Source organism: Aethalodelphis obliquidens, unplaced genomic scaffold, assembly GCF_003676395.1.
Source record: "Aethalodelphis obliquidens isolate GAN/ISIS:26980383/991018 unplaced genomic scaffold, ASM367639v1 scaffold119, whole genome shotgun sequence".
Classification (NCBI taxonomy): domain Eukaryota; kingdom Metazoa; phylum Chordata; class Mammalia; order Artiodactyla; family Delphinidae; genus Aethalodelphis; species Aethalodelphis obliquidens.
Window position 1 is genome coordinate 1,056,136 of NW_020838063.1, and position 13,850 is coordinate 1,069,985.

Consider the following 13,850-nt stretch of genomic DNA (forward strand, 5'->3'; position numbering starts at 1 on the left):
TTTGTAAAGCTGGTTTAGTGAAGAATTCTCTTCACTTTTGCCTCTCTGTAAAGTTTTTAATTTCTCCATTGAATCTGAATGAGATCCTTGGTGGGTAGAGTAATCTTGATTGTAGGTTTTTCTCTTTCATCAATTTATTAAATATGTCCTGCAACTCCCTTCTGGCTTGCAGAGTTTCTGCTGAATGATCAGCTGTTAACGTTATGGGGGTTTCCTTGTATGTTATTTGTTGTTTTTCCCTTGCTGATCTTAATATATTTTCTTTGTATTTAATTTTCGTTAGTTTGATTAATATGTGTCTTGCTGTGTTTCTTCTTGAATTTACCCTGTATGGGACTCTATGCATTTCCTGGACTTGACTGACTATTTCCTTTTCCATATTAGGGAAGTTTTCAACTATAATCTCTTCACATATTTTCTCAGTCCCGTTCTTTTTCTCTTCTTCTGAGACCCCTGTAATACAAAAGTTGGTGTGATAATGTTGTCTCAGAGGTCTCTGAGACTGTCCTCAATTCTTTTTTTTTTTTTTTACATCTTTATTGGAGTATATTTGCTTTACAGTGGTGTGTTAGTTTCTGCTTTATAACAAAGTGAATCGGCTATACATATACATATGTTCCCTGTCCTCAATTCTTTTCATTCTTTTTTCTTTATTCTGCTCTGCAGTAGTTATTTCCACTCTTTTATCTTCCAGGTCACTTATCCGTTCTTCTACCTCAATTATTCTGCTATTCATTCCTTCTAGAGGATTTTTAATTTCATTTATTGTGTTGTTCATCATTGTTTTTTAGCTCTTTAGTTCTTCTAGGTCCTTGGTAAACATTTCTTGTATTTTTTCCATTTTATTTTCAAGCTTTTGGATCATCTTTACTATCATTACTCTGAATTCTTTTTCAGGTAGACTGCCTATTTCCTCTTCATTTTTTGGTCTGGTGAGGTTTTACTTTGCTCCTTCATCTGCTGTGTATTTCTCTGTCTTCTCATTTTGCTTAACTTAGTGTGTTTGGGGTCTCTTTTTTGCATGCTGCAGTTTCGTAGTTCCTGTTGTTTTTGGTGTCTGCCCTCAGTGAGTAAGTTTGCTTGAGTGGGTTGTGTAGGATTCCTGGTGTAGGGGACTGGTGCATGTCTTGTGGTGGGTGAGACTGTATCTTGTCTTTCTGGTGGGCAAGACCACGTCCAATGGTGTGATTTTTGGTGTCTGTGACCTAACTATGATTTTAGGCAGCCTCTCTGCTAGTGAGTGGGGTTGTGTTCCTGTCTTACTAGTTGTTTGGCATAGAGTGTCCAGCACTGTAACTTGCTGGTTGTTGAGTGGATCTGGGTCTTAGTGTTGAGATGGAGATCGCTGTGAAAACTTTCGCTTTTTTATATTACGTGGGGCTGGAAGTTCTCTGGTGGGCCAGTGTGCTGAACTCAGCTCTCCCACCTCAGAGGCTCAGGCCTGACACCCAGCCTGAGCACCAAGACCCTGTCAGCCACTTGGCTCAGAAGGAAAGGGAGAAAAAGGAAGAAAGAAAAAAAAATATTGTTATTAAAATAAAAAAATATTATTTTAAAAAAGTAATATAAAAGAAGAAAGAAAGAAGAGAACAAGCAAACCAAAAAACAAATCCATCAATGATAACAAGTGCTAAAATTTATGCAAAAAAAGAAAATATCCCAACAGACAGAACCCTAGGACAAATGGTAAAAGCAAGTCTATACAGACAAAATCACACAATGAAGCATGCACATACATAGTCACAAAAAGAGAAAAAGGAAAAAATATATATGCAAAAAAATGAAGAGAACAACCAAATCAATAAACAAATCTACCAATGATAATTAGCTCTAAATACTAACCTAAAATAAACATAAAACCAGAAACAAATTAGATGCAGAAAGCAAACCCCAGGTCTACAGTTGCTCCCAAAGTCCACCACCTCAATTTTTGGATGATTTGTTGTCTATTCAGGTGTTCCACAGATGCAGGGTACATGAGGGTGATTGTGGAGATTTAATCTGCTGCTCCTGAGGCTGCTGGGAGAGATTTCCCTTTCTCTTCTTTGTTTGCACAGCTCCTGCGGTTCAGCTTTGTATTTGGCCCCGCCTCTGCGCATAGGTTACCTGAGGGTGTCTGTTCCCCACCCAGCCAGGATGGGGTTAAAGTAGCAGCTTATTAGGGAGCTCTGGCTCACTCAGGCCAAGGGAGGGAGGGGTACAGAATGCAGCACAAGCCTGTGGCATCAGAGGCTTGTGGGACATGGCAACAGCCTGATGCATGCTGTGTGTTCCCCCAGGGAAGTTTTCTCTGGATCCCAGAACCCTGGCAGTGGCAGGCTGCCCAGGCTCCCTGAGGGGAAGTGTGGATAGTGACCTGTGCTTGCACATAGGTTTCTTGGTGGCTACAGCAGCAGCCTTAGCATTTCATGCCCATCTCTGGTGTCCGAGCTGATAGCCGTGGCTTGCGCCAATCTCTGGAGCTGGTTTAGGTGGTGCTCTGAATCCCTTCTCCTTGCTCATCCTGAAACAATGTTCCCTTGCATCTTAGGCAGTTCCAGACTTTTTCCCAGACACCCTCCTGGCTAGTTGTGGAGCACCAGCCCCCTTCACGTTGTGTTCACGCAGCCAACCCCAGTTCTCTCTCTGGGTTCTGATGTCCAAAGCCCAAGCCTCAGCTCCCAGCCCCACCCACCCTGGCTGGTGAGCAGACAAGCCTCTCAGGCTGGTGAGTGCTGGTCGGCACCGATCCTCTGTGTGGGACTCTCTCTGCCTTGCCCTCCGCACCCCTGTTGCTGTGTTCTCCTCCATGGCTCTGAAGCTTCCCCCCCCCCACCTCCCATCTCAGCTAGTGAAGGGACTTCCTAGTGTGTGGAAACTTTTCCTCCTTCAAGCTCCTTCACAGAGGTGCAGGTCCCATCCCTATTCTTTTGTATCTGCTTTTTCTTTTGCCCTACCCAGGTACCTTGGGAGTTCCTTGCCTTTTGGGAAGTCTGAGGTCTTTTGCCAGCATTCAGTTGGTGTTCTGTAGGAGTTGTTCCACAATGTAGATGTATTTTTGATGTATTTGTGGGAAGGAAGGTGATCTCCACATCTTACTCCTCTGCCATCTTTACAGTCCCTCCTATAATAGATTATTAAAGAGTTGTGAACATTTAAAAGGAGGTACAGTGACAGGGACTCTCCATTGGTTTCCTAAGAGCAGGTCATGTCACATAAAATCCAGCTTCTATCTTGCCAGTAACTAGACTAGTTGATGAGAGGGTTGCACTAGACAGAAGATATCAGGATTTCACCCTGGCACTTCAGATTTTCTTCAGTTTCCTTGCAGATAGAAGCAATGTGGAGTGGTAGAAAAGCATAAAATTTATGTTCAGACAATTTTGGGCTCATTAGTTCCAGTGCTCACTAACTACATGACTTCAAGCAAATGACTTCACTTTCTCCACCTTCACTTTATCATCTGTAAAATGAAGATAATAACTACTCTACAGGATTGTTGTGAAGATTAAATGAAGTCAATGCATGTAAAATGCCTGATAGAGGGCCTGACACCTAGTGGGTACTTGTTAATCTTAGTCTTCTCCCACCCCAATAAATAACTAAGCAGCCTTGTAAGATAGTGAGGTCTCTGTCACTAGATGTAACCCCAAATGTGCTAGATGATTTCCTGCCAGAAATAGTATGAGAGATTGATAGACCCATCTGATCCCTGAGATCATTTGGCCCAGTTACTAAATTCTCATCCAGTCTTAAGATTCTCTTAATTCCCAATAAGTTAAGCCAAAATTTCCCCATTTTGCACATTGGAAGTTGGGATTGCATGTACCACTTAGAACAGCTTGAAGAAATTGTAGCTTGTTTCAGAGTGTGCATGTATGTGTGTGAATATATATATGAAGATACTTTTTAAGTGACCATTATAGTAGGTGTGAAATGACACCAGTGGCTTCTAAGTATGTGATCCTTTCTTTAATTTTTGCCGCTTCCCTCTTTGTTTGTCACTTTTCTTTTGTAAAACCTGATAAGACTCTTTTTTCTCTTTCTTCTTGTCCTTTATGGTGTCCTTAATGTCTCTGCTCCCCTGAATCTTATTGCCCTGCTATTTTGGTTAATAATGTATTTTGTTATTTTCCTCCTGAGATGATTATATTGAACATTACTTTGTTGCTTTGGGGAATTTATCTCTTTTTTCATTTCTTCTCTTTCACTTTTTACTGAGGAAGAGAGGAGAGCCCCTTTTACCTCTCTTCAATCAATCATCCGCCAATATTCCTACAACACTGCAGTTGCCTCTAACAGCCTTTTCCCCATTTATCATCAATTGTGCCAGTCTGGACATGCTCTGTTGTCCCCTGTGTCATAGCTGCTCAGTATTTATGTCACTTTCACCATATACTGGGAGAATCAGAACTAAACAGAGTATAAAGATGCTGGAGAGAGGATTTCTTCCATTCATGGAACTTTCTGCATTTGGACCATTTCTTTGTGCACTAAAGGGCCAGACTTGGAGAATGAGCCATTCAGGACAACTCAGGAATGCAACAGTAGCATCAGTGACGGAATAGAGCAGAAAGAAGATTTCTGCTTTAAAACCAGGGGTTGTAAAACCAGGACACCTGAGTCCTAGACTTTGTCTCTTACTAATTTGTCTAACTTTGGGCCAGTTCTTTAACTCCTTATTTTTATCAGTGTCAAATCAGGCTGATGACAGAATTCATCTCAGGAGGCTTTGAGGAGAATCACCTGAAGTATTGGGAAGTAGTAAAGTATAATGTCAAGAGCATGGGTTCTAGGGCCAGACAAGAGGCCACCAATTTCCTTTTTCCCATCAGTTGTGTGACCTTGGATAAATTCTCTGTGCCTTTTATTATCCCCTCATTTGCAAAATGGGAACCATAATAGTATCTACATGGAAGGGAGGTTGTGAGGGGTAAATGAGACAGTACAGTTGCAGTGCCTGGCACACAGTAAACTTAATAAATATTAGCCATTGATTACTGTATATGCAGTGTTACTAATCATTCATTCAGCACATTTTTATCGGGAGGCAGTATACACAATGGTTAAAACAAGCACAGATTTTTAGAGCCAGATAGCCTAGTCTCAAAGCCCAGCAGTGCCATAAATGGTAGCTTTTATTCCTCAGCAGGTTTCTTAACTGCTCTATGTCCACAGTTCCTCATAAAATCGGGTTATACCAGAACCTAACTTGTAGGATTGTTGTGAGAATGATTTAAGTTAATAAATGCAAAGTGTAGCTGCCAATGGATGAACACATAAAGAAAATGTCATACACACACACACACACACACACACACACACACACACACACAATGTAATATTATTCAGCATTAAAAACTAAGGAAAGTCTGCCATATCCAACAACATGGATGAACCTGGAGGACACTATGCTAAATAAAATAAGACAGAGAAAGACAAATACCGTATTATCTCACTTATATATGGAATCTGAAACAGGCCAACTCATAAAGGTAGAGAGTAGAATGGTGGTTGCCATGGACTCATGGGGGTGGCAGAAATGGGGATATGTTGGGTAAAAAGGGTAAAAACTTTCGGTTATGTAGGACAAATAACTTCTGGAGAGCTAATGTACAAATGGTGACTATAGTTAGCAACACTGTATTGTATAATTGAAATTTGCTAAGAAAATAGATCTGAAGTGTTCTCATCACAAAAAAAAAGGTAACTATGTGAGATGATGGATATGTTAATTAGCTTGATTGTGGTGATCATTTCATAATGCATACATATATCAAAACATCACATATTACTCCTTAAATATATACAGTTTTGTCAATTATACCTCAGTAAAGCTGGGGGGAAATGCAAAGCATTTAGAATAATGTCTGGCACATAATATATGTTGGTTAAGTGTTCACTGTTGCCATTGTTGTTGTTATTATTTTGTTATTATTAAGTATGTACTGTAGATGCTGGAATACAATAATGATAAAGACAAATCCAGTCCCAGCACCATGTGCCTTCCCTAGTATCTGAGATAAAACCAGGTTGTCAGGCTAGGGGTGAGTAGCCAGGGCCCCCTCTAAAGAGCTAGGGAGAACCTTACTGACAAGCAAGTGAGGCAGTCTGCAGTCCTGAAGAGTTGCATTCTCCAGATTGTAGCATCTGTCATTTGTATAAAATGTCCTGCAGTGTTTTATTAAACCCCATGAATACCCAGTGAGGCCAAATTCAAACAGCTCCCAGCTGTTTCAGTCATGTAATGTGAGGGACAGGGGTGGGCTCCTTGTTGGGGCTATGGCTAGGGCCACGGCCAGGGCCAGAGTGCTTTGGCTGCAGACTGCCAAGGCCCTACTAGAGAAGCACTAGCTCCCTTAATCTCCTCCAACTTGGATGAGTGGAAAGGAAATGGAGGAAGGCTGCCATCCTATTAGAAACAATCCCATTTAGGCAGATAACTTGTGATGACCCAAATAGCATCTGTGATGAGCACCTATTCACCATGTCCCTTTGAAAGCACTCAGGCCACAATTAACAATTGGCATTTGGGCATTCTGGTCCCAGTAGTACCACAGGTAACTAGGGCTCAGGAGGGCTTTGCCCCCTTGTTATGTGTAGAAGCTGAGCAGAAAAACCTCTGAAACTTTATCAGCTGTCCTTCCCTGGATAACTCCTAAGTGAGGAAAGACCAAGGAAGGCTCAGTGCTGGGCACAGCCTGAATGGACAGAAAAAATTAAAAGCTGTAAAACAGAACTAATGCAAATTCACTAGTGTGGTAACTGAGTGCCAATTGTATAAGGGTCTTCATAGTCAGTGCTAGCATTCAAAAAAGGAAAACCATAGTAACTTGAGCTGGATGGTGCAATCAGGGAAGGCTGCTTTGAGGAAGAAGAATGTATGACTTTGATCTTGAAGGCTGGAAGGATTGAAATAGGAGGCTTCTTTGGGGGCAGAGAGGGGATGTTAGTGTGAACCTAAGTATAGATCTGTGATTTTGGTGAGTGAGTGGCAAACAGTATTTGCCATCCACCACTACCACCACCCCTACACTGAAAGGGTATATGGAATTTCCAGAGACAGTGGGGTAGCTATGTAAATTTTAAAATATTCAGAATTACTTTTGCTGTTTTTTTTTTCAGTCACAATATTTAACTTATTTTGAAAGTTTAAATGAATTAAAGGAGGCAGTGGGATTTTTAGATTTATCAAAAGGAGTTTTAAAGAGCTATGAAACACTGATCTAGAAGAAAGAAAGCTCAGCACCATGTTTATCAGACAAGGCTGGCCTCATGACCTGGAAACTGAATGTTTAGATTTGAGCTTTACAATTTTACAAGGTGAGAATGACTCTCCTAGTTTTATAGTTGAGGAAATCGAGGCTCAGTGAGGTTAATTCATTTGCCCAGTACAACACAGCTAGTTGGTTAAGCAGCTAGGATTCAAACTCAGAACTTCAGGCTCTAACTCATGTTATTTCCACCATTCCATGCTGCTTGGTGGCCTTAGCTACCCTTTCTGGTTGGATTTTCTGAACAGTGGATCATTCTTAATCATTCCTATCACATTTCTACACTTGGCTTTATGACTAATCTGATGCCTGAAAACTCACATTCAACGCTGGGGAGCCAGAAAGGGCAGGCAAAAGGAGAATTTTAATGACACATCCCTCTAGCCCTGCTCCCGTGCCACAAACATTGAATTCTTTCTCTTTCCTTATTATCGTTAAATACCTAAAGAAACAATAGGAGGTTCAGTTGATGCTTTAAATTTACCTCCAAGATCGTATACATTCTTTCCATTTTTGGAAACTAGTAAAGATTTTTAAGGCTAACAATGATTATGACGTTCCAACTCAGAGGGAAAGGAAGCTGCAGGCTGAAGTTAGGAATAGAGGGAGGTTGAGCCTACCCATGTTCTAGCCAGGTGGACACCCACCTATTAGCTGTGTGGTCCAGGTCTGTGTGTATTTGTATTATGTATTGTAAGGCAGGTATCAAGACTTTACAAGATCAAAGTAGTTTACATTGATCCATTCTCCTCAGCTTGTTCTGCTTTTGTAGTTATATTAGCCTGACAGGGCCTACTTTTTATGCATATGTTTCACAAAGTGTTCCTGGGGATTATGGAAGTCAGCGCATGGGCGCCACCACATCCTTTTGGCAGGACTGAGCTTGTCCACTTTGAGCATGGTGAAAGGAATCCAGGCTCTGAAACAAGCTTGGAGCTACATTGTCCCACTCCATACAGCAGACCTCTCTCTCCTATAAACTTGATGCCAAGGTTACCCAACAGATCAGAACCCATCTGTACTCAAAAGCCTATTTATATGCATAATCACTATGAAAGGAAGAAGAACACCATGATTGTTATTTTTTGCAAAGCAATTTATCAACACCTGTATTTCCCAGCCTGGGGCTTTGAGATTGATAGAGCTATGCTGGGAATCCTTAAAGACAGCCTTCCCCAGCCCTACAGAAAAGTGGAGTTTACCATGCAGTGTGAAGAGTTAGGACTGGGAATGTGAGTGGCCAAAGGCAAATTCTTTGCAGGTAACCTGCAGCTGCGGACTGTGAGGCATGTCAGACAATTCAGTAAAATGGGAATAGTTTAACCAGACCATGTAATGGTAATAAAAATTAATGAACATTTCTGACTCTATCAGATAGTCTAGAAGGCCAAATATAAGCAGAGAGGAGGGAGAGTTGGCCAGAAAGGGCCCCTGCTACTAGTAGAAGACATCTGTCAGAGCAGGGCTCACTGGGGCCCTCCTTGGACAGACTCAGCCACATCACATGCAGCAGTAGGTGTGTTTTCAAGGGAAGCTGAGGGCAGTGCTGAGAGGAGGAGGGGCTGAAAGACCATTGTGAGACAGTTACTTATCAGACCTTACATTCCACAGACCCACAGGTCATTTCATCCACCTCTCTGTTTTTCTTTTTTTAACTTATGAAATTCTTGATATTCAAAAAGATATAAAAACAATATAATGAGCACTTACTATCCAACTTAAGAAATAAATCATTACAAATACAGTCTTTATCCTCTCCCTCTTTTCTTCCCTTCCTTTTCCTTCTTTCTCACTTGTCCCCATTCTCCTCTCTGTACTCTCTTGAATTTGGCATGTATCATTGTTGTATATTTTTACATAATTATTGTACATATGTATGTATGCCTAAACATTAGATGGCATTGTTTTGTATGTTTTTAAACCTTATATAAATGGAATAGATATAGATGAGATAAAGCTATATAGAAAAGAAACCAGGGGAATGATGAGCATGTGATTCAATATGGAGGTTGCCTTGGCGTCGTAGCTTTTGGAATGAGCAGTGGGTTCACCAAAAGTTAATACATCATTAAAAGTAAGTAAGTAAGTAAATAAATAGAGAAATCAGAGCACTATGCATTGAGTAATGATGAGTGTCTCATGGACTGAGAATTGGGATTCACTTCTGCGTACCCAAGAACAAAACAAAAATCATAACAGATAGGAAATATACTATTTGTATCCAACTACAACTTTTATTTTTCTCACAGAATAAGATTTGTGAGATTCATCCATGCCAATATATGAAGCTTTATATTCACTTTCCCCCCATTTCTCCTGCTAGACTAGGCCTTCTCCAAAACTCCCCAGAGTGCTAAATGTTCAACCTTCCCTAAGTAATCTTTCCTGGCCAGCAGCCTGTGGCCACCTAGCTACTATTATCACTCATCTCCCCTCTGATATGTAAGTCTCATTGGCTTGCTTGGATTCCTGAGTATACTGCACGCAACCAACCAATTCATTTCATACTTCTGGAAGGCTTGCAAATATTGTGAAAGAGGAAAAGCCCTTGCTAACTGTGCTTGTGTGACTTACTGCTTCCTACTTCCCATCAGCAGTCTTGCAAACACATACATGGATTGAGGCTGAGGTCTGAGACAAACCCTATGGATGTAAGCCAGAGGCTTTCTCTAAGAGCATCTAGTTAACCAACTATTAGTGTCATACACTAAGCTAACCTGCCCAAATTTAGACCAAACCACCCCTCATTGATACTCCAGAACAATGGCAACGTTAGCATCCTGCTACACCCATGTGCCGAGTCTCCTGGTACCCACTCTCCACATACCTTCAACAAAAAGCCTTCTCTTTCTTGCTACCTAGGACCTGATCCGGAGAGACATCCTGTACTACAAAGGCCGCATTGATATGGATAAATATGAGGTAGTTGACATTGAAGATGGCAGAGATGATGACTTCAATGTCAGCATGAAAAATGCCTTCAAGCTTCATAACAAGGAAACTGAGGAGATTCACCTATTCTTTGCCAAGAAGTTGGAGGAGAAGATACGCTGGCTCAGGGCTTTCAGAGAAGAGAGGAAAATGGTGCAGGAAGATGAAAAAATCGGTAAGTGACCTGAGAGGAGAAAGAAGAATATGGCTATGAAGAACATAGTGAGTTAAATTAGTTTTCATTTTTTCAGAGGCAGAGAAGATTTTTGTTGCAAACTAACCTAATCCACTTTGGTGGTCCCCTATTATTAGGTTATTTTTGGTAGATACCAATAGTTTCTATTAGTCAAGGTTAAGTGATAGAGGTTGGTCTCCCCTACATTCTCATTACTAGATAAGATTATTACACTGAAATAAAACCTCAGGCTCTATTCTCCCAAACATACAAAAATTTATTAGCAAACAAACAGAAAAGCAGTCATAGAGCCTGTTCTGCATTTTCAGTGAAGTCCCAACTCTGTCCTTAGATACATAACAAACAGCATCTTCTGTAAAAAGGTTAGGTTGGTCGAGGCAGATTTGGTAACATATAGGATTCAGCTAAGTTCCTAGTCAGAGTCTAGTGACAAAATCCTCTGACAAGGGCCAAAATATAGTACCCATTTTCAATCTTAAACTTCAGGCTTCCTTCTGAAGTGTATGTATAGGCTGTAGGGTTCACTGAATTCTTATACCTAGTTCTTGTGAGGGCTAAAGTGCCTGTAAGACTTTTGTGGCCAGGGCACATCTTGCACAGCATTCTTTTTTTATCAGTGAAAATTCATTTTTAACATGTATTAGGCTAATTAGGCCTCCTGCATTAAGGTGACTGAACTGCTCCTCTTGAGTGTATATTCCAGATTAGGGCATTTTAGATGTTAACTAAATGCCCCTAGAGTATAGATTAAAATTAATGTGCATGTGTATATCATGCACTCTTTATGAAAGTCTTTTAAAGTAAATTATAGAAAATATAACAGGGTCTAAAACCATGACCACTTGCACGATTTAGAATCATACTAAACTATACTCTTTGGCTTGAAATAAGTTGTTTTCCTTTCCAAAGGGAATATAGCTGGTAGAGATACTTTTTATGCTGCTTTCCAACTGTGGGATTTAGGCTTTAGCTTTGTGGTTTACAAAGTACTATCTGGTCTCTTACTCATGGTCCTGCCTTTCTGGCATAAAAATACCAAACAACCAGGCATTGAAAGTTCATGAGAAGACACTAGAATTTCTGGTTTTGACTCACTTATAAGGGAGGAGAATTATACCTTAAAACACCTGTATGTTCAAGTTGGTAGAAACTGCCTCTAGAAAAATGGGCCTACCATTTGAGCCCTGGTGCAAATGTATTCTCCTATCTGAAGTGTTAACGATTGAAATGGTCCAGAGGCAAGGAAGGATAATCAGAAAGACACTGCTTAGTCTTATCCTAGTCTTCTCAGGTTTAGGGTAGAGTGCATATTTATAATTCACTTTAAGTCCCATTGGAGTCAATTTGCTTTCAGTCTATGGGCACTGCTTTGGGACATAATGTGGAATCATTACAGAAATGCTACTGGCTGCTTCTCCCAATGGCAGGCGCCAGCAACTTCTGACCCTGTCTAGGTTGTTAGTGCTATTAGAGGAATTGCCTTAGTGTGCTTTTTGCAAACCCTAGATCAATTTGAAGATTCATACCATTCCCTCTGGTTCCCACACAATATAAAAGCTTCCAGAAATTACTTCCTGACAGCTTATGTTCATCTTTTTAAAAATATTAAGGTTTTTGGTCTGATTATAACAGTAAATCATTTTCATTGTAAGCAATTTTGGGGAAAGAAACACAAAAAATACAAGAAAAAAACTAAAAATCACACATGAACATACTACTCAGAGATAACTTTTGTAAACATTTTGATATATTTCCTTCCCATCTTTTTTTTTCTATGTGTCTGAAAACAACAACAACAAAAAAAAACTAGGGTGGCTGAATCTTTATATCTGTCTCCTTCAACTTCTGCCACTTCTTGATGGATAGATATAATTTTATGTCCTTATTTTTCACTAAAAATTATATCATTATCATTTCTCTAAATCATTTACTATTTTAATTATTATGTTTTATGGTTGTCATATGGATTTACCATAATTTTTTATGTTTTTTATTTTTTAATTATAAAATAAATACATGGTCATAATAAATGTTTAAACACATATGGAAATGTAATAAAGTTTAGCACTCTTTTTCCTTCTCTGTTGCTCCTAAGCTGTGTGAGATAATCAGTATTAATTAGGTGTGCCTCTTTCTGTACTAATCTTAAGCTCATATAAACATATATACACATAAGACTTTATTTTTATTTAGAAAAATTATATTATACTATACATTATATTATACATATTACTCTGTAACTTGCTTTTTCTTTAACTTGCTTTTTCAACTTGCTTATCTTTATACATATTACTCTGTAACTTGCTTTTTCAAACATAATTTATCATAAGTAACTCTCCAGTTGAAGAATACAGAATCTAATATAACTCATTGTATCAGTCAGGGTTCAACAAGAGAAGCATAACCAATAGGAGATGTATTATTATTAAGAGATTTATTATAAGGAATTGCCTTATGTGATTGTGAAGCCTGGCTAAGCAACTCCAGGCAGTCAGGAATCAAAGATCATGGGCAGGCTTGAACTCATGAGCATAGGCCAAAGCTGTCATCTATAGGGCTTGTAAGTCTGAAGCTGTGTGGCAAAATTTCTTCTCTTGGGGGAGACCTCAGCCTTTCTTGTTTTTTTTTTTTTTAAGTGGCAAAAACACTTACCATGAGCTCTATACTTTTCACAAATTTTTAAGGGCACAATATAGTAATGTTAGCCATAGGCTCATTGTTGTACAACAAGTCTCTAGGACTTATTCATATCTTGTGTAAATGGAACTTTATAGCTATAGAAAAGCAGCTTCCCATTTTCCCCTCCTTCCAGCCTCTAGAATCACCATTCTGCTCTCTGTATCTATGAGTTTGACTAGTTTAGATGCTTCATATTCATACAAATACAGGATTTGTCCTTCTGTGACGGCATTATTTTAATTAGCAAATGTCCTCCAGATTCATCCATGTTGTCACATATGGCAGAATTCCCTTCCTTTTTAGGGCTGAATAATATTCCTGTATGTGTGTGTGTGTGTGTGTGTGTGTGTGTGTGTGTGTGTGTGTATGTATACAAAAATACATACCACATTTTCTTTATCCCTTTATCCATCCTCAGACATTTAGATTGTTTCCATATCATGGCTATTGGGAATAATGCTGCAATGAAGCTAAGAGTACTGATATCTCTTCAAGATCCTGATTTCAGTTATTTTGGATATATACCAAGAAGTGGGTTACTGGATCATATGTTAGTTCTATTTTTAATTTTATGAGGAACCTCCATAATGTTTTCCATAATGACTAAATCATTTTAATTCCCGACAGTTTACTGTGGTTCCAGTTTCTCCACATTCCTGCCAATACTTATTATCTTTTGTTTCTTTGATAATAGCTCTGTAAACAGGAGTGAGGTGATATTTTATTATGGTTTAGATTTGCATTTCCCTGATGATTAGTGATGTCCTTTTTTATATACCTGTTGGCCATTT

The 13,850-nt window shown here is 39.5% G+C and overlaps 1 protein-coding gene across 1 annotated transcript in view; it reads left to right on the forward strand.

Annotated features, from left to right (window-relative positions):
* ARHGEF9 (Cdc42 guanine nucleotide exchange factor 9) overlaps window positions 1–13,850 on the forward strand; it is a 166,257-nt gene that overhangs the window by 131,630 nt on the left and 20,777 nt on the right. The window contains exon 7 of the mRNA XM_027098066.1: window positions 10,116–10,359. Coding sequence (XP_026953867.1) covers window positions 10,116–10,359 — 244 coding nt within the window. The remainder of the gene's footprint in view (window positions 1–10,115; window positions 10,360–13,850) is intronic.